Below are 27,487 nucleotides of genomic sequence, written 5' to 3' on the forward strand. Positions count from 1 at the left end.
AAACCTGTACACAGTGTTTTGAATTCTAGGGTTTATCTCTCTTTCTTCCCCCATCTCCACATACTGTAAGTTTTCTTTTATCAACATCCTCTCTTTACTTATTACTTCTCTACTCTCTTTCCCCCCTTCTTCCAGCTCTTTCAGATCTGTTTTTGCTTCCCTTTCGCTCTTTGATTTTACTTATAGTTTCTGCAAATACTTATATTCATATATTTAGTATCGTAAGATCGAATCATGAATTGGGAATCCCATTTTCAGCTAGGTCATATTGTTATTGTTCATACCTAATTCAGTCCTCCCTTTCGTTCTCGATATCTTGCAGCTGGAAAGATCTTGTGTGAGCATTTCCCGTTTGGGGAAAAATGGCTTCGGTTGGACAGCCGCCTTCCCTTAAGAAACGGGAGGCATCTGCGACGAGAGAGGAGGATCAGCTTATTATAACTCCTCTTGGGGCTGGCAATGAAGTGGGTCGTTCCTGTGTTTATATGTCTTACAAAGGCAAAATTGTGTTGGTATGATTTGAACTATCATTATTTCCCATTTAGTATCTGGGTATTATAGAACATATGGAACTGTAATTGTTTAAGTAGTCACTTTTCTTTCTGTCTTCACTTTTCTTGGATGATAGTTTGATTGTGGAATTCACCCTGCTTACTCTGGCATGGCTGCTTTGCCATACTTTGATGAGATTGACCCCTCAACAATTGATGTCCTGCTCATTACACAGTATGTATTTCTTTCGTTCTTCTTTCTTTTTATAATGTTTAGAAAATGCAGCTCTTAACTCGAACACGTGTGTTTCAATACTCTGTTTTACTTCTGCAAAATCAGTGAATTGTGAATGACGGTGGATGTTTATTTGCAGTTGCACTTGAGAATGGGTATAGGGTCTTGCCCCGAAAGATAAAAGTTTTTCCTTCCTGATTGCATTCTTTCTAATATACGTGTTCTAGATTTTGTTAAAACTCATGTCTCCTTATTAAAATCAATGGCTTTTTGAGCATGGAAAATGCAAATATTCACGGGGAGAATGGCAGTTTTCCACTGTATCCCTATTTATCTGCTCCTGACATGAGATTCTAATTGTCCCAGCTTTCTTTATTTTCTGCCGTTCTTTTTTGTCTTTTTTTATGTTTTTTAACTAAGATAATTTTGTGCACACTTATTTTTGCAGCTTTCATTTGGATCATGCCGCATCACTCCCTTATTTCTTGGAGAAGGTACTATCTAATTAAATTGCAATGTGGTCTTGTTTGAGTGCAGAAACTAACATGGCATTAATATGATAGACTACATTCAAAGGACGAGTCTTTATGACTTATGCTACTAAAGCGATCTACAAGTTGTTGCTGTCTGACTTTGTGAAAGTGAGCAAAGTTTCGGTTGAAGATATGTTGTACGATGAACAGGACATAAATCGTTCAATGGATAAAATTGAGGTAAATGATTTCTCATAATGGATGTCTTGAGTCTTGACTTGCTGTTTCGTCCAAGGTGAAAATTATGGATCAAATTTCTTTATAAGAAATTTATTGATTCTACCAAATTCGTACTTTGTAATTAAAATCTGCTCGACGTTATATTTGGCAGCAGTTTATCAAATGTACTTTCCTCCCGCACTATCTATCATCTGTCTCTCTCTGCCCATATCCCCTTCTGCTGTAGTTCTTTGTTTATTTTTTCCATTAAAATGTTTGAGATTCAGTTCTTATAGTTTTCGGAACCAAATATAATAGAACTACAAGTGGCCTTTTGTTGTATTCATGCATTTTTATCTGATTTTTTGAAATTAACTGTTTTACGAAGTATGATTTGATTTAAATGTTATGCTTCTAAAATTAACATGTATAAGAAAAAGAAACAAATAGAAACAGAACAATAGAAATACCCTTCCACGCAGTTGAAGTTTAAAACAATTAAAATGCAAAATAGTTCTTAATACATTTTTTTTTGGTGAAAGAAAACCTATGCAGTCCTCAAGCTTGCTAAATGATTTCCGAGAAGCTTCTTTTTCAAGACTAAAATAAAATAAAAAAAGATATCTGTATGATAATTATGTAAATCCTTGAGATAATAATGATAATGAGCCATCTATGCTGGAATGCACAATCATTATATTGGTTATATTGTTGTCAACTTGTATAGGTTTCATCTTCTTGCGTCCTCATTTCAAATGTTGAAAACGGACATCAATTTTTCTCTTGTTTAATAATAGTGCATAGTAATTGCAGGTCATTGATTTCCATCAAACAGTAGAAGTAAATGGTATTCGGTTTTGGTGTTACACTGCTGGTCATGTGCTTGGTGCTGCCATGTTTATGGTAGATATTGCTGGTGTCCGAGTCCTCTACACTGGAGATTATTCACGTGAAGAAGATCGGCATCTTCGAGCTGCCGAGATGCCTCAGTTCTCTCCTGATGTTTGCATAATTGAATCTACATATGGTGTCCAGCTCCATCAACCTCGACATATTCGAGAGAAGCGGTTCACTGACGTTGTTCATTCAACCATTTCTCAAGGTGGTCGTGTGCTGATTCCAGTTTTTGCCCTTGGACGTGCACAGGAACTCCTCCTTATTCTTGATGAGTATTGGGCGAACCATCCTGAGCTCCATAATATTCCCATATATTATGCTTCTCCTCTGGCAAAAAGATGTTTGACTGTATATGAGACATACACGCTCTCCATGAATGATAGGATCCAAAATGCCAAATCGAACCCCTTTAGATTTAAGTATATATCCCCACTAAAGAGCATTGAAGTATTTAAGGATGTTGGCCCATCAGTGGTGATGGCTAGCCCTGGTGGACTTCAGAGTGGTTTGTCGCGACAACTCTTTGACATATGGTGTTCTGATAAGAAGAATTCATGTGTGCTTCCTGGTTATGTCGTTGAAGGGACACTGGCTAAGACTATAATCAATGAACCAAAGGAAGTCACCCTCATGAGTGGACTCATGGCTCCTCTCAACATGCAGGTTCATTACATTTCTTTCTCTGCTCATGCCGACTTTGCGCAGACCAGCGCATTCTTAGAAGAGCTCATGCCACCCAACATAATTCTCGTCCATGGAGAAGCTAATGAGATGGGGAGGCTCAAACAGAAACTCATGTCCCAGTTTGCTGATCGGAATACAAAGATTCTTACTCCAAAGAACTGTCAGTCTGTTGAAATGTATTTCAATTCTCAGAAGATGGCAAAAACTATCGGAAAATTGGCTGAGAAGACCCCAGAAGTCGGTGAAACTGTAAGCGGTTTACTAGTGAAGAAAGGATTTGCATATCAAATAATGGCACCAGAGGATCTACACATCTTCTCTCAACTATCAACTGCAAACATCAACCAACGCATTACAATTCCATACTCCAATGCCTTCAATGTGATTGTACGTAGGCTCAAACAGGTATACGAGAGTGTAGAATCTTCAACAGACGAAGAATCTGAGGTTCCAATGATTCGTGTGCACGATCGAGTGACAGTGAAGCATGAATCAGAGAGACATGTCTCACTTCACTGGATATCCGATCCTTTAAGCGACATGGTATCAGATTCTGTTGTAGCTCTCATTCTCAACATCAACCGCGAGGTTCCGAAAGTCATCGTGGAGTCGGAGGCTGTAAAAACAGAAGAAGAGAACAACAAAAAGGCAGAGAAGGTAATTCATGCCCTCCTTGTTTCACTCTTTGGCGATGTGAAATTAGGAGAAAATGGGAAGCTGGTGATCAACGTTGATGGGAATATAGCAGAGCTTGATAAACAAAGTGGTGAAGTAGAAAGTGAAAATGAAGCTCTCAAAGAAAGAGTTAAAACAGCATTCCAAAGAATTCAATGTGCTGTGAAGCCAATTCCTCTTTCTGCATCTTAGCTTTAGCTTTCTTTTTTTCTATATTTGGCATTGTACAAGTAGAAACTGATTTGTATTCTTTTCTTTAACTAGTTTTAAAAAAAAATAGGGACATTAAAAGCTGTATTTTACGAGATTTTACCTTCATTTTTGAATCATTATTGTATTGTTTTTGTTTGTCCACTTGGATTTTGGTCATTGTCTAAAGAAAGAGAGAGAAAAAAGAGAGGTGTAAAAGTCATATGCCATATCATATTTGAATGGTGTTGAGCAAATGACAGCAAAGGCAGTAACTGAGAAAGCTAGAATCAATAAATTAAAGTTGGTTTTAATGTTAAGGCCTTGCCTTCATTTTTAATCAAACCCTTACCTAATTCCATTAAACTGAGATTTGAGAGAGAATGTAAACGACTATGCCCCAAGGATTTAACTTTGCGTCAACTCCTTTCCTTTTCCCATTGCATTTTTGAAGATCTCGGTCAACCAATCAATTAGCATTGTTGGTATGAACTCTCTCTCCTCTTTTTCTTGAATTTTTCGAATTTTTTTCAGCAGTTCTTGAATCATTTTGCCATTCCTGATCGTAATTTGTAAGAAAATTCTATGTTTTTGTACAATCATTCATGGGCCGACTTGGGAATGGGCTACATTTTGCTTCGTTTTCGTCATTTATCTCTCTCCGGTATTCTAGTTTCAGCAATTCTCTCTCTCTTCGTCTCTCTCTGTCTGATTGTAGATGCAATGCGGGAGGAGAATTTCTAGCGTTGGTATTTTTCTTTCTTGTGTTCTTAATTTCTTGAACCTGTGAATTCACACAGTTTTCTGATTGCATGTTTGTATTCGAGGATCTCATCTCTCTCCTCTTTTCGGATTTCGATTTTCCAAGTAGCTTGAGCTGTATGTATGTCGTGAAATGGTGCAGAGCCGAGTCGGAAAATTCTTTGTATTTGTCGATCATCAATTTCTCTGCGCACGGTATTTACGTAACTGGAAATTTGCATCTATGGAATATATATTGTTAGATCGGGTTAGAGATCTGCCAAACATTGCGAAATTTTCTCATTAATCTTCGTGTTCGTCTTCGGAGGAAGATGCGGCATCTATCTCCTTCAACGCTGCTTTTTCCTGCAAGGCTTTCTTTGAACTTTTCTTTTTCTTCTTGTTTTCGTAAAAGAATGATGCCTGCTGTTCCTGCATGTGACTTCCAGGATTTCTAATTACTCCCTGCTTTGTATATCTTTATAATTGTCAATTCTGAGTTTGATGTTGACTTCTTTGATTTTGATAGACATTGATGCTTTATTTTTCTCAAAATTATAATAGATTCTGTACGCTTAGCTATTTTTTAAAACAATGCACACGCTGCCAGGATTTCACAATACCCCTTAGAGTAACCTGTCTAGCTATTAACAGCACCCACATCAATTTTTTTTTTTTTTTTTTTGTTCAAACAGTAGTTGATGCTGCAGAATTTTACACCTGATACTGTTTCGGATTGAGGAAAGATGTATTATTTTCAACAAAGGCTTTGGTTTTTGTGGTGCTTTCTTCAGTTTTAAATCCCGAGTCTGGCTGATTTGATTAAGAAGTGTGCAACAATTATTAACGTAAATTGTTGAGGTTTTGTTTCTTCCTTCACTTTGTTTGTCTGTATGCTTTTTGGCAGAAACTTGTGCAGTCAATGCCATGGAGAATTCCAAGGTGTTATCAAACATGAGAAATGTGATTTATTCTGGAAAGCATGCTCTGCTTCCTCCTAAGAGTCCATTTCCTAGTGGTTCCTCCTCATATGCTGATTATTTCCCTAATCCCATTATTGGGTCAAGAGCACTGCAGAATCCCAGAGAGGGAAATGTGCAACATCATAGAACATCATCTGAAAGTCTTCTGATGGAGGAACAGCCTTCTTGGCTTGATGATCTCCTCAATGAACCTGAAACACCAATTCAAAGAGGTGGTCATCGACGTTCATCAAGTGACTCCTTTGCTTACTTAGATGCAGGAAATGTTTCAAATGAAAATCATACACAAGATGACTCCCAATGTAAAAATATGTATTTACCTTCCTGGGCATCACAAGGTTTTGATTCCCATCAAACTTCGTTATATATGAAAGCAAACTGGATCAAACAGAAGAACAGGACACGGGAATTGCCTCCAACTACATTGACAGCTAACCCAGGTGCCCGCCCTTCTGCCAAAAGTAGCATTCTTCTTGAAAACTCAAGGTCGTTGAGTACACCACAGGAAGCAAATGAGTTTGCATCAAGTTCTGAAAAGCAGGATTCAGCAGAAACTGGTCTGCCTGATCGAAAGTTATCTGAGAGAATGGACAGTTCCCATGTTAAGCCAGGTCCGGCTGATACAGATAATAAAAGAGCTAAACAGTAAGTTTTGCATTGATTATTATCTACATTATTGAAACGCAAAAATGTCCTCTCTCCCTGCACAGTTTTGAAGTCTGTTTTCAATCGTGTCTCCAAGTTTGCTTATAATCTATTTGTTTGTGTCGTACCATCTTTAGCTTAGCCTGTTTCTCACGTTTTCCTTGAGATTTACGGTTCCTGTTGCTCACATACTGGAGAAGTCAAGGATAGGAATGGAGGTTTTTTTCTCTCCCAGAAAAGCGTTGGTCTACAGTTTTTAAAATTTTCATGTGGATTCTTGAGAATGCTTGTTATTTCGTCCTACCTAGTGAACCCCTTTCCTTCCTCTGTCCTAATACTGGGCCGTATACTCATACAGGAATTGGGAGAGAATTTCCAATATAAAACTTGCTGATATTGGATGGATGTGTGTGTAACTAAAGAAGATTGAGTATAACTTTGCAGCATTGGAGAGATAGAAAATTGCAGATAATCTATGAAGATCTAGTCTATGTATATGATTATGTTATAAAGAGATAATCTATGTATATGCTTTAACCTGACTTGTTATGAATACAGGCAATTTGCTCAACGGTCACGTGTACGAAAACTTCAGTACATTGCGGAGCTAGAAAGGAACGTACAAGCCTTACAAGCAAATGGTTCTGAAGTTTCTGCCGAGCTTGAATTTCTCAGTCAGCAAAACTTAATTCTTGGCATGGAGAATAAAGCATTGAAACAGCGATTGGAAAGTTTATCTCAGGAGCAGCTTATAAAATACCGTGAGCCTCCATACTTTCAAACTTGAGTTTTGACAGTCCGTTCTAATGGTTTCATTTTTAAGAAAACGTTGAATTAGTTTTGGATGAAAATTCCTTTGTCCATCAGTCACAGTTTCAAACTGAATTTTAAAAAGAGATGTAATTCCTTAGGAAATGTTTGGGACACTAAATTAGTTACTATAGTTTGTGGTTATTATAGTCTGTAGGTTATAATAGTCCGTGTTAAGTGTGTAGACTATTTTAGTATGGGTTATAATAGTCTGTATTTGGAGTACATATTATTTTAGTTTGGGTAGGAAATAGTTAACATTGGAACAAAGAGGAATAGAAAGGATGTGTAAGAAATAGTAAACACTATAACCAAAAAGGATTTGAAATAGTAATACTGTAAATAATTATAGGTTATAATAGTTAGAAACATGAACTGTTATAATTGGAGCCCTAAACATGGAGTGTTCAACTTCAAGTTGGTGGCCCAAACACCTTATATTTGTTGTACTAAGGAAACTTTAATGTGAAATTATATTCAGTGGAACATGAAGTACTGGAGAGGGAGATTGGAAGACTAAGAATGTTGTACCAACAGCAGCAACAGCCACAGCCACCACCTTCCACCCTTAAACGCACCAAAAGCCGAGACCTCGAGACGCAGTTTGCTAAGCTCTCTTTGAGACAGAAGGATGCACATACAGGTTCCGAGTCTGTGGCGGGTCCAGTCCAAATCTAGATTAGTTGCGACACCGATGGATGAAGCAAAGCCATCTAAGGAACGTGGTTTGTCGATTGCTTGTGCAGGATGACCAAGGCTCATAAAATCAAAAGTAAGTCTGTTGTACTCAGCATTTGTTTGTTGCTCTTGGTAGATGTGGAATGAAAATGTTCCAATGCGCCTGGCTGTCATTGCTGGAAAATGGCCTCTTTTGGGCCAGTGACCTGCCGGAGGTGATATCTAATTTTCAACACATGGTCTTCTATGGCTTATTATCATGATATATTGAAGTTCTATAGTAGGTGTTTTTAAGTCCCCTATTATTCTTGGGGGGGCATTCTTTTTACTTCATCATATGCAAATAGATGTCACTATTGTGGGGATGGATGGTACTAAAATTTACTGTCGAACAATTTCAATGATCATACATGATATATCCTTCTGCATGTTGGCAGAACAAGTCCAAGCTTTCATTATAGTCATTAAACAAAGATGTTATGGGATTAATCTTATTTACCAGGGGAGTTTTTTTTTCTTTTTAATATTGTTTTTTTAACTTATTATAATGATATAACAAATTTGAATCTCGACAAATATTGTTATCTTGCCCATCTTTGCATTTTCATATATATATATATATAACCATCTTGAAGCATCGCTACAGAGTTAATGCATCCTCCAACCCATGATTAATCATGTCATAATTTACGATAAATTATAATAAATCACACCTTCAACCAATTTAATCCACTAAATAGGAGGAACAATTTTTTTCTTTTTTTCTTTTTAAACAAGAATGCGTACCTTAAAATGTAAATATTTTTAAATATTTTTTTTATATTTAAAAAGGTCCATTTTTTTTAAAAAAAAAAAAACATTAAAAAATCCAATATACCACACATTGACTAAACTAAATTTTGCGCTTCGGTCCATATATTGTCAAAGTTGTAAGCCAGTCATTTACCCTAAAAAAGTGAGCCAAAAGTCAGAATAATTTTCATTCTGATGACCCATTATATAGGTGGCAATTATTTTGTCATTTTGAATGGTTACCAATACCAATATAGCTGGATTGCCAGTATCAGTTTGGAAAGAGAGAGCACTGGTTGCCAGCCAGCCAGCCCTTATATAACTCCAAGCTATCCCCTCCCTAATGGAAATGATATTTGCGATCATTAAAAAAAAAAAAAAAATACATTATAGTACATGGTCATATTTATCAAAATCTATAAATTATGTCACGAGAGCACATAACAAGTTCACCAAAAGCAGCGGATGAATTTTCATTATAGAATTGAGATCATTGGTTAATGAACCTTCAAATCCAAATCCCTGGTATCAGCATCCCTAACACAAGGAAAACAAGTTAGTGTTTCATGAGAATAAACTAAGAACGTGAAAGCTTAACTCTCGTTTAATAACAATTTGATTTTTTTTTTTTAAATCTAATAGATACTTACCTTCACCTATAATTTTTGTTGTTTTGTTATTCATTTCTTTCTTATGTTTTAAAAAATAAAATCAAGTTTTGAAAGCTAAATCATTTGTTTTTAAAGTTTGACTAAAAATTCAATAAAGGTAACAATCATAGTAAAAAGGAAATTGAAGGAAACATATATTTTTAAAAACTAAAAATGAAATTTTATCGAGTTGAGACCAGTATGCTCATGCCCTGGCTTTGAGTTGGGTTATTATAGAAGTCATGGAGTCCATTTTCTGTATCATTCTACCTATCATTAAGCTTTGAAATTGGGCTCAAGCTTAGTAAGCTTCACATGATTAAAAACCAGAAACTTGCATAGTCTTAGGATTCTATTGTTTTTCTTACTCGCCGTCTGTCATCCATTAACTATGTTGGTTGAAAGCAACCACAAATTCAGAAGTCGCTCTAGTTTAGTTTTTGAAAATTAAACCTATTTTCTTTTAATTTCTTAACATGATTTTCATGTTTCTTTAAGTTCAATTCTTAGTTAAATTCCAAAAACAAAAAACAAGATTTTTAAAAATTGGCTTGGTTTTTTAAAACCTTAGTAGTAAATAGATAACAAAATAAGAAATTTAGAGGTGGAAGGAGTATTTGTTGACTTAATATTCAAAAAAGAAAAATCAAATTGTTACCAAATAGGACCTAAAGTTTTAGCAACGAAAATTGTCCCAAGAGCCTACAAAAACTAGTCAATAAAAGAACGAACTAGACCTGTTTTACTCATGCATGCCGCCGTCTTTTGGGACCATCATCTTCAGAGTATAGCTCCCAATTGTTATGATCAAGAGGACTCAAGTCATCGAGTTCCGCAATGGCAAGCAAGTACTGAGTGAGCTTCATAAGCTCTTGGTCACTATCACGATTAGCATGAGCTTTCCTGAATGGCTTGATTACCAGGCCATTTTGTGGATTCATTACAAAATTTCTCCGAAGATCATCAAACATTATAGTATTCCTCGAATTATAAAACTGCAAATTTCCAATGAAAACAAAAATTTTTAAAACTACAGCGCATTGTCAATTGGACTCCTGAAAGAAAAACCAAAGCATTTGAGAAGATCTTTTGTTCAAAGAACTCTCTTCTTTTATGAATATGGTTGTTTTAGTAATAATTTGCAAGTACCAATTCAAAAAAAAAAAAGAACAAGAATTCCATTACCATAGAAACAACCAAATTCTAAAAGAAGGATTTGGACTTGAATTGAAATCATCGGCATACCTCTGGAAACTGTGCCCAAATCAAACCTAGTGGCTTGCAATCAAAGGTCCCACGATAATCTGACTGAACTGTGATCATAGCTAAATGGTCTAGAAGAGCAGTGATTTTGTAGTTTGGATTGCTGAGAACGCCAAGCTGGCCCATCTTTAATTCAACCCACTTAAGGCTACCAAAGAAAAGGTTCAAAACATAAAAGAGCAAGAGGTTCACATATCCGGAAATTTCCAAAAAAATTGATAACATCTACTTCACCGACAGCAAGCCTGATTAATGGTACGATTGAACATAGGGACTAAAAAACAATGTAGAACAATTATACAAGTCTGCGGGGCCTTTACAATATTCTTAAATCTTTCAAGATTTTGCTAACCTTATCCCCACTCTGTTCCTTACCAATATACCCAACATCTGATTAACTTACTGTTACTGATGGCGTCAAAAAAAAAAAAAAGCCCAAAAGGTACTAATCTCACATTATTTACATCCCACCCCTTATCTTCCTCGCCCCATTCACTTCCTCCCTCATAACACGAGTGATGTGGACATGCAGCTTTATATTCCTATCAAGGTGTGCCTATGACTCTGTTGATTTACATTGTCGAGACAATTTTAAATACAAATCTTTTGCTTGTATTGAAAATTCATTTATTTATTCAAGTTATTTCACCTTTTTCCTTAGGTCGAGGAAGATGTTTGCAAATTGCAACTCTGTTAGGGTAGTGAATAGATACCGCTCTCATATAAAGGAGGAAAAATAAAGGAAATGGGGGCATAAAAATGAACAGCTAACTTTGTCTGTAACACTTGGAAATGGAAACTGACCTTGTTGCAGACCATATCATGATATCATATTCAGCATAAGCAGCTGTCAGAAATTCGTGAAGATCTGCACTCGAAAAACTAAGAACATATTTATTTATTTAAAAAGAAAAAGGAAAGGAAAAAAACATGTGCAAAGACATAACGAATCACAGTGAAAAAAAAAATTACAGGGAGAACATACAAGGCCGCATGAGTTGAAGAGGATTTTCAGCAGGAGAGCGATGATCAAAAAGTGTATAATCAATGTCCAGAACGAGCAATTTCTTTCCTTCACGGCATGGATTGCGAAGTTCTATCTACGATCCAACAAAAACCGGAGAAACATTTATAGTCAATGGGTCGAGATGACTGCAACAAGATTTTCGGATGATAATAACTCAAAAATAAATCATTCTATGCGTAGTAATCAATCGAAGGAAGTACAATGCACAAAGCTTCATTCTATGCATCTAAATCCTGTCCTTCACATTGATATATCATCAACGAAAATTCTTTCACATGCATAATTAACCAAGTGATTTGAGGAAAAGAGAAATCAACAAATACACCAATAGAGAAAACCAGTCAGTAATTTCACTGAGACGAAGATTGCAAAACCATGAAAATTGTTAAAAAGATACAAAATAGAAAACACTAAATTTACGTGGAAAACGCTAGAATAGGGAGAAAAAATCACAATAGAGAGTCCCTTTTTATAATTCTAACATGAAATGAAAGTTACAAAAGAAGCCATATTTATAGGTTCTAACAAGCCCTAATACAAAAAAGGAAATAAACCTAGGGCAATGTAAAATACTAAAATACCCTTAGGGCTATAAACTATCATCAAAGCCCCTTATTTCTAACATTTCCCCTCAACTTGGGGCGTAGATGTCAATCAGACCCAACTTGCTAACACGAGTCAAAACTTTACCTGAGTAATCCTTTGGTGAGAACATCAACAACTTGTTGACTAGAAGGAATATATCGAATACAGATACTACCATTGCCTAGTTTTTGTTTTATAAAGAGTCTATCAATCTCCACATGTTTCGTTCTATCATGTCGTACAATATTATTGGTTATGCTTATAGCCGCTTTATTATCAGAATAGAGCTTCATAGGTAAAACACTGTCTTGATGAAGATCAGACAGAACTTTCTTCAACCAGATTTCTTCACAGATCCCAAACTCATAGCTCTGTATTCAGCTTCAGCACTGCTTCTAGCAACGCTTTGCTTCTTACTTCTTCAATAACTAGGTTGCCCCACACAAAAGTACAATATCCAGAGATGTACTTTCTGTCAATAACTGATCCTGTCCAATCAGAGTCGATATAAGCCTCAATGCATTTCCTGTCAGTTTTCCTGAACATCAGACCTTTATCCGGAGAGCTTTTCAAATATCTCAAAATTCGATTCACAGCTTCCATATGTTCTTCGTATGGTGCCTGCATACACTGACTAACAACACTGACAGCATAGGAAATATTTGGTCTAGTATGAGATAAGTAAATCAGTTTTCCCATTAGACGTTGATACCTCTCTTTATCAACCGGAACTTTGTCAATAGAATCTTCCAATTTCGCATTGAATTTAATAGGAGTGTCAGTAGATCTACATCCAGTCATACCTGTTTCTTTTAACAAGTCAAAAGTGTATTTCCGTTGTGACACAAAGATCCCTTCCTTTGATCTTGCCACTTCCATTCCAAAGAAATACTTTAGGTTCCCTAGATCTTTGATCTCAAACTCGCCAACCATTTTCTTTTTTAGCTTGGTGATCTCAGCAATATCATCTCCTAACAAGATGATATCATCTACATACACAATTAAAACAACAATTTTCCCTGAGTAAACAACGTGTGATCTCAGCAATATCATCTCCTGTCCTTTTTGTAAACAACGTGTGATCCGAGTGTCCCTGAGTGAAACCTTGGGACTTAACAAAGGTAGTAAACATGTCGAACCATGCTCTCAGCGACTGTTTCAAACCATACAAAGACTTTCTGAGTTTATAAACATGATGATCAAACTGAGCTTCAAAACCTAGGGTAGGGCTCATATAAACCTCTTCTTCTAATTCATCATTCAAAAATGCATTTTTTACATCAAATTGATGGAAAGGCCAGTCTTTATTAACTACAACAGAAAGAAAGACCCGGACCATATTTTACTTCGCTACAAGGGAGAAAGTCTCAAAATAATCTATTCCATAAGTTTGAGTAAACCCTTTTGCTAAGTCTGACCTTATACCTGTCTAGAGTTCCATCTGATTTATACTTCAGAGTGAACACCCACTTGCACCAAACTGTTTTATGCCCTTTAGGAAGAGCTACAAGGTCCCACGTATTATTCTTTTCAAGAGCTCTCATTTCTTCCATGACGGCAATCTTCCACTTGGGAATTTCCATAGTCATATGTATGTTTTTCGGTATTGTTGTTGTATCAAGGCTGGCAGTGAACACCCTAAACTCAGAAGATAGATTATAGTAAGACAGAAAGCTATGCATGGGGTACTTGGTGCCCTTTCTCAATGCAATGGGCATGTCAAGATAGAGATCATAATCCCCTGGTTTGTTTAAATCCTCATCTGTAACGGGATTTTGATTACATTTTTCAGCCTGAGGAAGAGTTTCACCCTCTTGTGTTTATGTTAAAGTCTCATTACTGCTAGCAACCCTATTATTCTCTAGAACTAACATATCAGTCTTGTCATTCTCAGCCAAATCAACAATATCATCCTCAATACACAAGTTAGTATTATCAAGGCCAGTAGTACCTTAAGCTTGTGTTGGTTCAAATTCATGAACCGGAGCCGGCAAAGCAATAGTGGACACCATTTCCTTTATGAGATTCTTCCTATAGTTAGTTATCCAAGGGATTTGTTTAGTGGGTAGAATGGTGTCATGGGCATTCAAGATTGGTTCAGGAAGGTTAGTAGGGATTGAAGATGAGATTGAAGATGTGGACCAGTTACTTCACTAGTACTCTCCCCCTGAAGATGACTTGACTAACGGGGAAGAAAGGTTTATCCTCAAGGAACGTTACATCCATGGAGATGAAGTATTTTCGGGAAGAATGGTGGAAGCATTTATAACTCGTTGGTGAAGGGGATGCCCAACGAAGACACATTTTTTAGCACGAGGGGGTAAATTTAGTTTGGTTAGGGCCATGACTATGGACAAAGGCAGTGCATCCAAAATCCCGGAGAGGGACATCAGGAATAAGCCGCATGGTAGGGTATGACTCCTTGAGGCATTCAAGAGAGGTTTGGAGTTGGAAGACACAAGAAGGCATTTGTTAATAAGATGAGATATAGTCAAAATTGCATCCCCCCATAAGTAAGATGGAAGTGAAATAAACAACATGAGAGACTGTGTAAACTCAAAGAGGTGATGATTTTCCTTTCAGCCACCCTATTCTGTTGAGGGGTATAGACACACGAGCTTTGGTGGACAATGTCTTTAGAGGACAGAAAATCATGAAGAGTATGATTAAGGAACTCACGACCATTATCACTACGAAGAATAGCAATTTTGGTGTTGAATTGAATCTCAACCGTAGTGTAAAATTGTTGAAATATCGTTGAAACCTCAAATTTATCAGTGAGGAGAAAAACCCATGTAAGACAGATATGATCATCAATAAAGGTCACAAACAAACGTCTCCTCAAAGAGGTGGTAATACTCAAGGGACAGGAAGCATCATTATAAATAAGGGTGAAGAGCTGAGAAGGTTTGTATGGTTGAGACGGGAAGTTGACCCTATGCTATTTTGCACGAATGCACACATCACAAGACAGAGAAGAGGCATTAACTTTATTGAATAAATGAGGAAATAGATATTTCATATATTGAAATTTTGGGTGACCAAGGCGAAAATGTCACAACATACCATCTTTTTTTTTTTTAAGTTGAAAAATAAGAAGACAATAAACTAGTCCTATAACAATTCTTAGAGGAAACATCATCATCAAGGAAATAAAGTCCCCTATTGTGTCGGGCAGTGCCAATCGTCTTCCCCAAACTCAAGTCCTGAAAGAAAATATTATTTGGTGAGAAGACAACTTGACAATTCAGATCTCTAGTTATCTTACTAATAGATAGTAAATTGTAAGATATTTTGGGTACATATAGCATATTCTGTAAAGTTAAACCATCAAAAGGAGAAATATGACCCTTGCCCGCAATAGGAGCAAAGGACCCATCTGCAATCTAAATCTTTTCATTACCAACACTCGGAAGATATGATAGAAAATTATCAGAAGATCCAGTCAAATGATCTGTAGCCCCTGAATCAAGTATCTATGATTTCTTACCATTTATGCTGAGGAGACTTAAGGATTGAGAGGTACCTGATTGAGCAACGACCCTAAGAGAAGAGACACCAGGGTCACTTTGGCAATTCACCTGAGCTTGTGATTGGGAAGCACTCGCAGATTCACTCACAAGAGCCCGACCAGGACTGGACTTGTCATTTGGAGGACGTCTTCTGCCATTCAGTGGTCTACCATGTAACTTCCAACATTGATCTTTCGTATGCTAGGGTTTCTTGCAATGTTCACACACTGGGATCTGTTTCCCATTTTGCTTGTTACTATCAGAACCATGTAATTTCGCATTGAAAGCAGTAGAATCAGCAATAAATACAGTCGTGATGTTCACAGCACTGACTCTATCTTCCTCTAGACGAACCTCAAAGCACACTTCCATAAGAGAAGGTATAGGCCTCTATCTCAGTGTACAGCCTCACACTACATTGAACTTGGAGTTCAAACCAGCTAGAAAATCATAAACACGATCGACTTCCTCAATCTTGGAATACTGGACACCTCCACAAGGACAATCCCAGATAATTTCACGACATAGGTCCATCTCCTGCCAGATTAGGGACAATTTGTTAAAATATGAGATGACATCCATCGTCCCTTGTTTGCACTCGTGAGCCTGTTTACGCAGAGTGTAAAGACAAGACGCATTCTGCCTCTTAGAATATAATTTTTGAACTGCATCCCAAATATTTCGAGTAGTCGCAACATACAACGATTTCCCTATATGAGGTTCCATACTATTAATCAGCAGTGATTGAAGCAGGGAGTCTTCTCCTTTCCAAATGCGCTCCTGAGGATCCTCTGGCCTAGGTCTTGGTATCTCACCAGTTAGATACCCAAACTTGTGATGCCAGGAGAAATAATTCTGACTATTCAACTTTTCTCCTGCAATTAACCCTGAGAAATTTTCCATAGATCCAGACAAATAGTTTGTAGTAGTTAGCTGAGAAAGAAGTTACTGGATTCTCTGGATACATCAATAAACTAGAAGGAATGTTAGAATTCACTGTACTGGAATTTAAGTTTGTGGAAGCACCTAGGGCTACCCCAAATGCAGCGATTTGTTGCTGAAAACTTGCCTAAAGATTAGCCAATTGTTGTTGAACCATTACCGGAGATAAACCAATCGAACCTTGATGTTCATAACTAGGCGACGCATGATGAGGAAGGCCCGGTGGCTGCAGGTGGGTTGCTTGTCACTGGAAGGGAAAGGAGTCGGGGATTCTCGACGATTGTGAGGGGCTAGTTGCCAAACCAGGGGATTTACCTCTGTGGTAGGCGGACGACTCACCAATCTTGGCTTCAAGGTGTATGTTTCGACTACCCACAACAAGGTTGGAGGGATAGACAACGGCCGCACTCGGTAACAAGGGAGGAACACCGGCAGCATTGTGAAAAAGGGCAGCAGCACTAGGGTTTCCATCAAAGGGTTGTAGCGGCACTAGAGTTGGACGAATATGCAAGGATTGAAGAGATCAACGGCAGCTTGGACAGCAATAGCAGCGGCGGCGGCGGTGGTTGGAGGTCCCATCGGCAGTTGTGGGGGAAGCGGGACTAGTGCAGAACTAAGGTTATCTTGCATTGGTTGGTTTTCGCTGATGGCAGCTAGAGTTTCGTCACCACGCTCTGATACCATGTTAAAAGATAGAAAATAGAGAACACTAAGTTTACGTGAAACCCTAGAACAGGGAGAAAAAACCACGATAGAGAGTCTCTTTTTATAATTTTAACATGAAATGAAAGTTACAAAAGAAGTCATATTTATAGGCTCTAGCAAGCCCTAATACAAAAAAGAAAATACACATATGGTAAAGTAAAATACTAAAATACCCTCGGAGCTATAAACTATCAACAAAGCCCCTTATTTCTAACAAAAACGTCAGCATTTAAACACACACTTCCTCTTGATACCCGATATCGAAATTCCTTTTTGACAAGTCATATTTCATCCTCAAGTAAGAGGTTGGAGTTCGGATCCTCCACTCCCATAACATGAACTCACTTTTCAGGTACTTGAACTTTCAGATTCATTAAGTACAACTAAGGTCACTAAACATCATTCAAAGAGAAAAGAAACAACTCACCTTGTATTGACTAATACGCCTTCTTAGTTTCTGCTTATTGACATCCTTGTCCTTAATGTCAATGACTTCATCTTTCCCAAGTTCAAAATCATCAATAATTTCAGGGGAGTCCACTTGATCCACGATTATATCATCTTCAACAGTTCTGGTATCTCGATTTGTAACATTGAAATAACTCGGTAACTTAATAATATAAGAATATGCAAATGCAGTTAATAAACATGGAACTGAAGAAAGAGATGAAATGTAGAACATCCAACTTAACGAAATCACTCGATTACTTTTAGAATATGAATATGCAAATGCAGCTAACAAACTAAAAATCGTCTTTAAGCTAGAGCGGGAAGGAAGGATTCTCCTTCAAAATAACTTCAATACGATGGAACCCTTCCAGTTCTTTCAGTTAAAAAGTGCAGTTTAGCATTCAACAGGCAGAAGTCACACACATATTTGAGCAATTCCATATAGGTTTTAAAAGAAACACAGTCCAGCCTCGAATAGTTGATTTTTCAATTAAAGGAATCGAATTCATAACCTCTTTTTGCAAAAAAAAAAGGTAAATGATAGAGAGTCGAACCCGATCATGGTCATCTTAAGAGATGATTTAAGGGGAAGTTGAGAGAGCAAAAGCGAATCATCGGCTAGCTTGGATCCGACTTTGGGATAAAGAAGCTTTTGCCGCTTGGGCAAGACGTTAGTAAGCTCGCAGATTCGACGCTTGACCTCAGCCACAGAGTCATCACCGCAGACTCGTACAGTGTATTCCTTTCCGCTCCACTTCACCGTCAATGTAATCTCTTCCTCTGAAGAAGACGAGGTGGACGCTGCGGCAGCCATGGTTGAGTTCCTCAATTCAGAAGCTTTCTTTACAAGCTCTCTGTACTCCCAAACCCCAAAACAACCTTTCCACTAAACTTCCCGATCAAATGAAATTGAAACCAAATTGTTATTTGTAGCAATGTTTTCACTGGGCCGTTGATAACAAAATCGTAAATGGAAAATCATCCCCATTTGTTATACTTATATAATCCTTAAATATCGCCTTAAAATCACATGTAAAAAATCTAACCCAAAACCCCCTGCCATTTAAACATTAAACTTAAAAGCCCTGCTCAAAAAAAAAAAAAAAAAAAAAATACAAAAACAAAAATACTATATATACACACACATATATACATACACATGCATGCTTAAGTATTATTGAGAATCGTCCCGAACAAGGCCCAAAGCCCATGGATGAACCCAAGTCTAAGGAAATTTGAAGGCGACAGGCGAAAATGGGTATCCCAAGGAAAATATCATAACTTCAAGTTCCATGCCAACTAGCCAAGCCAAAGGAAAGGAAATAATCGAGTTGATCTCAGTCGGGCACTCTACAACCTCGAGAGTCATAATCTCCCTGACATTGTCGATGTTACACATAATCACAAGTGAGTATCATCAAGGACATTGCAAATAGCCCATTTGAAAATCCCCAAGGAAAGGAAGTAAGTAACCTCCAAAAACCCTAACCTTTGCTTGGTTGAGTTATCCACTCCCTCTATTAACTTAGGTATTTGAGTGTGGTTGACTTGATACCACACTAATGTAAGTTACTTTCATGTAGGTTAACTTGAAGAACGAGACCGAACCAGAGAAGCGGGCTAACAAACAAGCTCATGAGGGGCCCATGACAACAAGAACGCATGCGAGTTTTCCGTATAATATATGTATTAAAGTATTCATACTCTTCTATAAATTATGGGTTCCATTCCATTCATGTCTAGACTTTTGAACTGTTTGATTTTTACCCTAAAACTTGTAACTTTGCTTTGAAAAAAAAAACACTTTAAATTTGAATTTTCAAACGGTTCAATTTACACGAATGTTGTAAATTTTGTCACTCATATATCTTCTAGTTTTGACACATATGTACCATCCTACCCATTTCAATCTTATTTTAACAAAGAAACTCTCCACGTGTATTTTTTTTTAGCAAATTTCAATTTTTTTTTTTAAAAAAATGAAACCATTCAAAATATGCGAGGATAACACAATTGAAACTTATCAGGGTTAGAATCTGCCTACAGATAAAAATCTCCTGCATGTATGATAGATTATTAAGAGTATGGATTGCTAATGGTAAGGTCAATCGGAGTTCAAAAAATAGGTAATATTATGCTCGTGGAAGTGGAACATAGAAATGCATCATTCCACCAACAAAACGGCATTCAAAACAAATCATAATTTCCATTTGAAATCCATTCAAAGCTTCACCAGAGGATTAAAATGGAGAGAAAAAAAAGACTGCTAGTTTTCAGGTACAATGGAACTTTTTAAAACGGGCAAAAGAAGCTACATACAAGCCGCCCATTACTAAAGCCATTTCTATAGATTTAATCTTCATATTCTGTTTCCTCATCATCATCTTCGTTTTCAGCATATCTCCAACCTTCCTCCACATTCTCACGGTCCTCCTCTTCCGTTTCTTCGCTATCTTCTTCCTCGTACTTTTCTTCTTTAACCGGCCATGATTTTTTAACCGCACTCATTGGGGCAGGAGATGGAGTTGTGCCTTTTCGCTGTGATATTTTTGAAGGTGGTAACTTCAAGTTTGGTTTGGGTTTGTTCTGTTTCTGGTTTTTTACATTTGCTCGTTTTCCGCCATAGGCATCTTGATCACTGGCTTCTACCTCATTTTCCCCATTGTGTTGAGCATTGCCATTGTCTTCTACCAGATGTCCAGGATGCTCTCTTCTCAAATGGAGTTTAAGCTTGTATTCATGGATGTAAGCCTTTTCACACCCTTCGTAGGGACAAGCATATGGACGATCGGATGATGCAGAAGCATAAGCTCCACCAGAAGGTTTAGAAACCTTAGTTTGCTTCTCAGAAAGTGGTGTATATTTGACCACTTCAGCTGTCACATTCTATAAAGATGACAAATTAATTCAATGTTAAAATAAAAATCTAACTAGATTCACTGCTCAACTTAAAGATGACCTTGTCATAAACAAGTGTAAACCTCATCTTACTATTTAATGAGTCCAAGTAGAATGTATTCTTAGATGAGACCACTAAGAAGAAAATATATGAATGAAACAAGACGTACACGAGAGCTAAAGCAATGCGCTCAACAGAAGTTGTTACCTTTTCATGGTGAGATGTAATGTGGTTCTTCAATTTGTACTCGTGAGCAAATCTCTTTCCACAATCAGCGTATGGACAGATATGATAGTTCTCTTGTGAATGCGTTTTCATATGGGATCTCAAGTTGAAATCCAGGGAAAATGCCTACAGAGAAACAACTGAAATGTGGGTTTGGGGTTTGCAATTCACGAGTAAAGAAATAAGCTATATGCACACAATGTACAGAATTATCTTGCATGCTGAACCGATTCTCTTGTAATGCTCGAACTAAACAAAAGCAAAAACTAGTAACCAAATAAATGCTGCATTCAAGGAATAAATGTTCAGGAGGACTGGACATATAGACTCTCAGACTGACAACAAGAAACCTGATTACATACAATTTCCAGTAAGCAACAAAGTCTGCAGCTGTTTCAGCACATTCACAACACATTCCAGGGATTTGTTGAAGAACATGGTTAACTTCACTTCAGAGAATTCCAAACTATGTTAAGGCAATTGCACAATCCAACGTGGAGAGGCATTTCTAACCACAACCAACTTAATATACACTTCAAAATCCTCCCCAAAATGAAAAATGTATTAAGTTATTATCATGTGATTAATAGTGAGAGATATTTCTGATTTGCAAACAAAAAATCATCAGATATTGGTCAAGTTCTCGAGTCAGTTTAGAAATGCATACAACTGCCTATATAGCAAGCTTTAAAATTATCAAACAGTTGCTGGAATAGCTAAAGATAAGCAACAAATTCATTGCTCTGGACCAAGTGGAAAGCTTTCTCATAATCTCCTTGGTTTTCGTTGGATGTCTTATCATGCCCTCTTCTGTACATTTATTTTCATGGGAAATAGAACTTTTAATTGATAGTACAAATATAATAAAAGCAGGGAACAAAGACACCAGTCCAAGGAGCTTGTAAGATACTACTCCAATGGAGCTAAAAATAGTTGAATAATTACATTGTTTGTTTTAGGCACACCATGCAGATAACATATTTAGTGACTAATTTCCTTCCAATCTCAAGATTTCTGCCCCCAAAAAGGAAATCCAGCTATTTCAATCCAACCAAAGATCCCATACTGAAGTTTTATTAGCATACAACCAAATAACTAATCTTCTGTACCTTTACACTGCTGACTGATGGATGTTTTGTTTCTGTTTTTTATTATAAAAAAGGTAATAATTCATGGCTCGACTCAAACAAAAAATAACAACGGATCGATTAATCACCTTACCACAGCCTTCATGAGGACAAACAAAATCTCTTTCACCGGTATGAATAAGGAAGTGTCTTTTCAACTTCGAACTATCCAAAAATTTCTGCAAAAAAGATATATTTTTTTGGTGTGAACATACATGTTGACAAATAAGGAGAATAATTAAATAAGAATATGAGAACAAATTCATGTGAGAAACCTTTTTGATAAATAATAATATGACACCTTATCAATGGCAGGTGACAACTAGAAATAGTGTATACCCACTTCAACTCGATATGAAGAGAGTTAACCCAATATGATCCCATTGATTATTCTCTAGCATACAAAGTTCTATCGTGAAAAATCAGAAGAAGGTACGATTCTCAAATCTGGAAAGAAGAGGATAAGTGAAAAGTTTTATATTATTTTGATAAATAGCTAGTTACTCGTCCACTCCACGATAATAAAAGCCCAAGTTGAATTCCATGTTGCGGCCATGGAATTTGACAGAAATGTTTTAGTTCAATTCTAACAAATCTGAAAGAGAGGACACAGGACAGTACCTTTCCACAGCCCTCATAGTGACAGACATATTGCCTCTCCCCATGAATATGAGAATGCTTCCTCAAAGCACCTGCATCAATAAATGTTTTTCCACAGCCCTCATAGCTACAAAGGAAAAGCACTTCAGTGGTGGGTTCTGGTTCAGGTTCTGGTGCCTCTGACTGTTTTGCCTTCTCCTTTAATGCCTTTAATGTATCCTCTAAGCAAAAATGAGGAGGGGGTGGAAAACTATGAGAAAGTATAAACAAACAAAACTAGAAAAGACCGAACCATGGACATAAACGAAGTAAGTTTTCAGAATTTATTTTATTTATTCCACATATGGAGTACAGATAGTTGATGAAAGGAGGGGGGGAACCACTTTCGGCCTCCTTAAATAATCAAAATAATAGTAAATGAGCCATTCAATCAAAAGCATCTGATGCATGACTAAGATATAAAAGATATCCCTTGCAAACAACAAAAACCCTCAATGGCTTTCTCTTTGTTAAAGAAAGGTCTTATGGCTTTGGTATCTGTAAGCAGAGATTTAACATTCCAAAGCACAGATCTTTTTTTTAGAAAGACATCCACCAAACGCAAAATTCCTTCCTCCGGACAAATGATGGTCTAAAGCCTTTAACCAACATAAACCCTCAATGACTTCACATATGGAGCTCCAAAAGTTACAGAGCAGCACCAACATAAAACGAACACTAAAGCCTTTAAACACTATGGTGAACCCCTTAAGCTCACGTTCTAGGTTCTAGACAACATTAATTCAACGACGGATAACATTCAAAAGTAATAGTGATAAAATAAAATAAAATAAAACTTTTAAAAAACGTACCTGTAACCCATTTCAAAAGAAAGCACTTTCCTCCAGTTGCAACAACATCTTGGGGGACCCTAAAAAGTAGCAATTAGCATGATTAGTAGGGAACTTACAACCTAAACGCAAGGCATGGATACAATACGATATTACAATTCTTTCATATTTGACTGTATTTTCTTTATTCCATCAATAAAAATATATCATTCAGCAGGCATGATTACAGTTCTAAGACTTCCCCATTCGAGTGTATTCATTTTATTGTCTTTCTCATTCTTTGAATGCTACTATAAACTAAAGAAACCCAATTCAATCCCTTGATTTCTGCGTAGGCCGTGATACAAACTGCAAGTATCTTTACACATATCTCTTGTAAAGGAAAAATTAACAGTGTTCTCCTATCAAAGATCGTTGTGGAAATTAGATAGTTATAAGTTCCTAACTTAAGCCCTAATCAGAGGAACATCGATGATAGCTTAAAAAATCAGAATTATCTGGCGGGAAAAAGAGAAAGTGAAGAATGAGATTACCATTCTTTGATCCATTTGACAGGAGGAGACTTGTTCTTCACAATGGGTCGCCTGTCGAATAGATTGTGATTAAATTGAGTTTCCATGTCTCTTTCTCTGTCTCTCTCCCTTTTCTTTTTCGAGCAAATGAACAAAAACTCAATCCAATCGACAAGAGCGTTGAAATACAAAGTTCAATCGCTGAGAAGGAGAAAAGGTATGGGGGAAAGGTAGAGGTCGGTGAATGAACAGGCAAAGAGCACGATAGAGACGGAAGGTCTCAGGTTTCGTGTTCATGTCTGTTTACAGGTTTAGTCTGCTGGGTACTGCTAGACCGGTCTTCTCCTGAATACAACCCGTTTCATTATCCCTTCCACGAGCCGCACGGTCGACTTTTCTCGCCCGGGTTCGGTTCTTTTCTCTTTTCCTTCATCATACTCCTTAACAAAAATTCTTTTTCTAAAAGAGAGGCTTATAAACCCTTGAAATTTGACATTTGTTCCAAAAAAATATATTTTTGGAGGGAGCTTTTCATCAAAGATATGATTTAAATATTAATTTCATAGTATAGTTGTGTCTCATATAGTTGTGTTCTCAGCTCCCCAATCAGATAAATCTCCAAAATGATAGGCTTGTTGAGTCGACGATCTGGCCACTCTCACTCATACAAATCAAAGGACCACCTTGATAGACAAAAGTTCACAACTCACTCAGGATTCAGGTCAGGTCACCTATGGTTATCCCAATGAAATGTAAGTCTTTAATATGAACGATGTTATATAATGAGACTAATCATTTTGTGGCCCGGTTTTTATACAAACTACTTTGTATAGAATACCTCCACTCATATGTCTTCATATAAATGGTCATGATCAGATCATTTGTAGCACTTTACAATAATTGTAACATCTATAAAGTAGGTCATACTCGTAGTATCACCAAGATAAGGTATTTAGCCTTATCCATCTACTATAGACTATTTAGGTTATCACTTAAACATGATCCACCTATATGTTTCTACATACATGTTTAAGCTACAGAAGATAACCTTGGACGTTAGTTTATTGGTTTGTGGGTTAATGCTACTAAATGTCAAATAAAATATCTCATGTTTTATTAAATAAATTAAATGTTTGTATAATACAATTACAAATTATAGGACCCTACGAGATTTAGAGCACCAACCCCAACAAGTGGGAGATTAATAATATATATGATATATTATTTTTAGCTCTCATGTCCCTAAGAGTTCACACCGTGAGATCCATGTTCAGCTTCGTGTCTCTTTTACTGTGACTACTTCATTCGAAAAGTTTTTGCATGGGTTAATAATAAGGTGAATAAGGGAAGCAGTTCATAGTAAATGGGTGCAGGAAATATATGTCAGCATATCCTACGGTCTCTTCCATTAGTTTGAACCGTGAGATTCTTATGTTGCGCTTGTTGTCGTTTTTAGGCAACATTAGCTAGTCATTTTCTACGACTATCCCCTCGGAGAGTTGTAACATAGGATTCGAAACAACTCAAACTTCATAAATTAGTAAGGTTTCTTAGTTCCGTCTTCAACATTATCTTCCACTCTGAGGCCTTGTTGATACCATTCTATGAAAACAAAAAATGGAAGGTCACAATTACAAGAGTTACTAAGTGTTACTAAGTTCTTGATCGAAAATGGTAACTAAATAACTAATAGATTAAAGAGTTATTCTAGAGTCAGTATTTAGTCAAGAATGCCTTGCTTTAGTGAAGGATTATTTGACTAACCCTTCGATAGTATCTATTCTAACTCACTAAAGTATCGTTGCAAATAAATAATGAAATCTTGGTACATTATTACTTTTGCTAAAACGAATTGGATTTAGATACAGTTTTCTGATAAAATTTGTTTATGTTTCAGCATGTTGAACTCGATTGTCCAATTATTAGCTTCTGATAAATTCAATGGCGAGAGTTACTCAAATTAGAAATCAAACATTAATACAATGCTAGTTGTAGATGATCTGATGTTCATTTTAACGGAGGAATGCCCTCCTCTTCCCAGTTCAAATGCAAATCAAAGTGTTCGGGATGCCTATGACATATGGATTAGGTCGAGGCCCAAGCTTACATTTTAGCAAGCATATCCTATGTGCTTACTAAAAAGAATGAAAACATGGTCATCGTTAGAGAAATTATGGAGTCGTAACAAGAAATGTTTGGACAACCGTCCTTATCTATTCGACACAATACTATTAAGTACATTTACAATTATCGCATGAAGGAAGGGACATCTATTAGGGAACACGTCCTCGACATGATGGTCCACTTCAATGTCACGAAAGCGAATGACTCTGTCATAGACGAGAAGAATCGAGTCAATATGATCATGGAATCTCTTATGAAGAGCTTCCTAACTTTTCGCACAAATGTTGTGATGAATAAAATTGATTATAACTTGACTACTTTTTTAAACGGATTACAGACTTACCAATCACTAATGAAAAATAAAAATCAAGAATGGGAAACAAATGTTACCTAAAAGAAAATTTAGAAGGGATTAACATTTGGTATGAAACCTTCTGAAAAGAAGTCTAGGACTTCAAAAGATAAGGGTATCCAAATTAAGAGAAAGGGAAAAGGGAAGAAGAAAATTCCTGTTAAAAAGAGCATGACAAAAGTTGCAAAAGGAAAATGTTTATATTGCAACGAGGAGGGCATTGAAATGAGTCGCCCTAAATATCTTGCTGAAAAGAAGGTTGAGAAGGCAAACCAAAGTAAATATGATTTACTTAATGGAACGAACACATGCGCAGTAGAAAAAAAGGGATCTAAAGTACTCTAATTAGGTTAATTACAAAGATAAGCATGCAATTAACACAAATACAAGGGAAAAAAGAATACAACCTTTGTAGACTTTGAATCTTCTCCAAATTAACTCCAATTTCCCCACGAACGGTTCATAGACCACCACGAGAGTCTTCCCAACTATTCTCCGGCCTTAGAACGAAATGATGTGATCCAACTAATTTGGAGAGGAAAAAGGCTAAAACTTTGAGAAAGAAAAAGGAATGAGATTATCACATAAACTAATCAATTTCCACTAAGGCCAAGAGTTTTAAAATTCATCAAACACTCCTTTTTAAAGACCATTACATGCAAACACATGCAACTTTGAGTTTGATGAGAATTTGACACTAAAAAATCCATTAACTCAAAGTGGGATTTAGTGAGACAAGTGTCTTCAAATAAAAACAACACTTAGCCATGCAAAAATTGGTATTTCCCACTCACAAATGTTGGATCTTTCCACTAACTTGGTCAAAGTTGACTCTCAAAGTCCAAAGTCAACAATTTTGACTTTTTGACTTTCAAAAGTCAAAAATCAACAATTTGACTTACATTACATTTTTTACCTAGTCAACAATTTGATTTTTAATGCAATTTTGACCAATTTCATTTAATATAAAAAATTTATTATAATAATCAATTTTAAAATTAAATTAATATTAAATAATTAATTAAACAATTTAATTAATTTAATTTAATATTAATTCCAACAATAATTCCAATGAATATGAATCTTTATTCATAATCTTGATATTTAAAACTTATTTAAATATCCCCTATTTTTTCTCTCTTTATGTTTAATTCACAATTAAACATTAGGTT

The 27,487-nt window shown here is 36.5% G+C and overlaps 4 protein-coding genes across 6 annotated transcripts; 2 read left to right on the forward strand and 2 right to left on the reverse strand.

Moving 5' to 3' along the window:
• On the forward strand, positions 1–4,028 carry CPSF73-I (cleavage and polyadenylation specificity factor 73-I). Its single transcript, XM_039021958.2, has 6 exons — positions 1–65; positions 323–512; positions 629–726; positions 1,175–1,220; positions 1,290–1,439; positions 2,232–4,028. Exons 2-6 carry the CDS (start codon positions 363–365, stop codon positions 3,864–3,866), a joined length of 2,079 nt encoding a protein of 692 aa, XP_038877886.1. The 5' UTR covers positions 1–65; positions 323–362; the 3' UTR covers positions 3,867–4,028.
• Positions 4,029–4,042: 14 nt separating this feature from the next.
• LOC120070104 (basic-leucine zipper (bZIP) transcription factor family protein) lies at positions 4,043–8,162 on the forward strand. 3 transcript variants are annotated; one of them, XM_039021962.2, is made up of 4 exons: positions 4,043–4,348; positions 5,512–6,232; positions 6,791–6,993; positions 7,524–8,162. In XM_039021962.2, exons 2-4 carry the CDS (start codon positions 5,532–5,534, stop codon positions 7,718–7,720), a joined length of 1,101 nt encoding a protein of 366 aa, XP_038877890.1. In that variant the 5' UTR covers positions 4,043–4,348; positions 5,512–5,531; the 3' UTR covers positions 7,721–8,162. The 3 variants fall into 3 exon arrangements, with proteins under 3 accessions (XP_038877890.1, XP_038877888.1, XP_038877887.1); XM_039021960.2 differs by having other exon boundaries at positions 4,339–4,612; XM_039021959.2 differs by lacking the exon at positions 4,043–4,348 and adding an exon at positions 4,544–4,820.
• A 499-nt stretch (positions 8,163–8,661) lies between these two features.
• On the reverse strand, positions 8,662–18,692 carry LOC120070105 (ubiquitin family protein). Its single transcript, XM_039021963.2, has 7 exons — positions 18,201–18,692; positions 17,624–17,768; positions 11,411–11,525; positions 11,230–11,293; positions 10,408–10,573; positions 9,900–10,157; positions 8,662–9,049 (listed from the first exon to the last, which is right to left on the reverse strand). The coding sequence occupies exons 1-6, from the start codon at positions 18,458–18,460 to the stop codon at positions 9,909–9,911; spliced, it is 999 nt and encodes a 332-aa protein (XP_038877891.1). The 5' UTR covers positions 18,461–18,692; the 3' UTR covers positions 8,662–9,049; positions 9,900–9,908.
• Positions 18,693–19,832: 1,140 nt separating this feature from the next.
• YY1 (zinc finger (C2H2 type) family protein) lies at positions 19,833–24,186 on the reverse strand. The gene is made up of 6 exons (XM_039021966.2): positions 23,861–24,186; positions 23,349–23,407; positions 22,519–22,718; positions 21,987–22,076; positions 20,753–20,896; positions 19,833–20,532 (listed from the first exon to the last, which is right to left on the reverse strand). The coding sequence occupies exons 1-6, from the start codon at positions 23,944–23,946 to the stop codon at positions 19,999–20,001; spliced, it is 1,113 nt and encodes a 370-aa protein (XP_038877894.1). The 5' UTR covers positions 23,947–24,186; the 3' UTR covers positions 19,833–19,998.
• Between the last annotated feature and the right edge of the window lie 3,301 nt (positions 24,187–27,487).

This window comes from Benincasa hispida, chromosome 7 (assembly GCF_027475165.1).
Source record: "Benincasa hispida cultivar pf3 chromosome 7, pf3_genome.v1.1, whole genome shotgun sequence".
Lineage (NCBI taxonomy): Eukaryota > Viridiplantae > Streptophyta > Magnoliopsida > Cucurbitales > Cucurbitaceae > Benincasa > Benincasa hispida.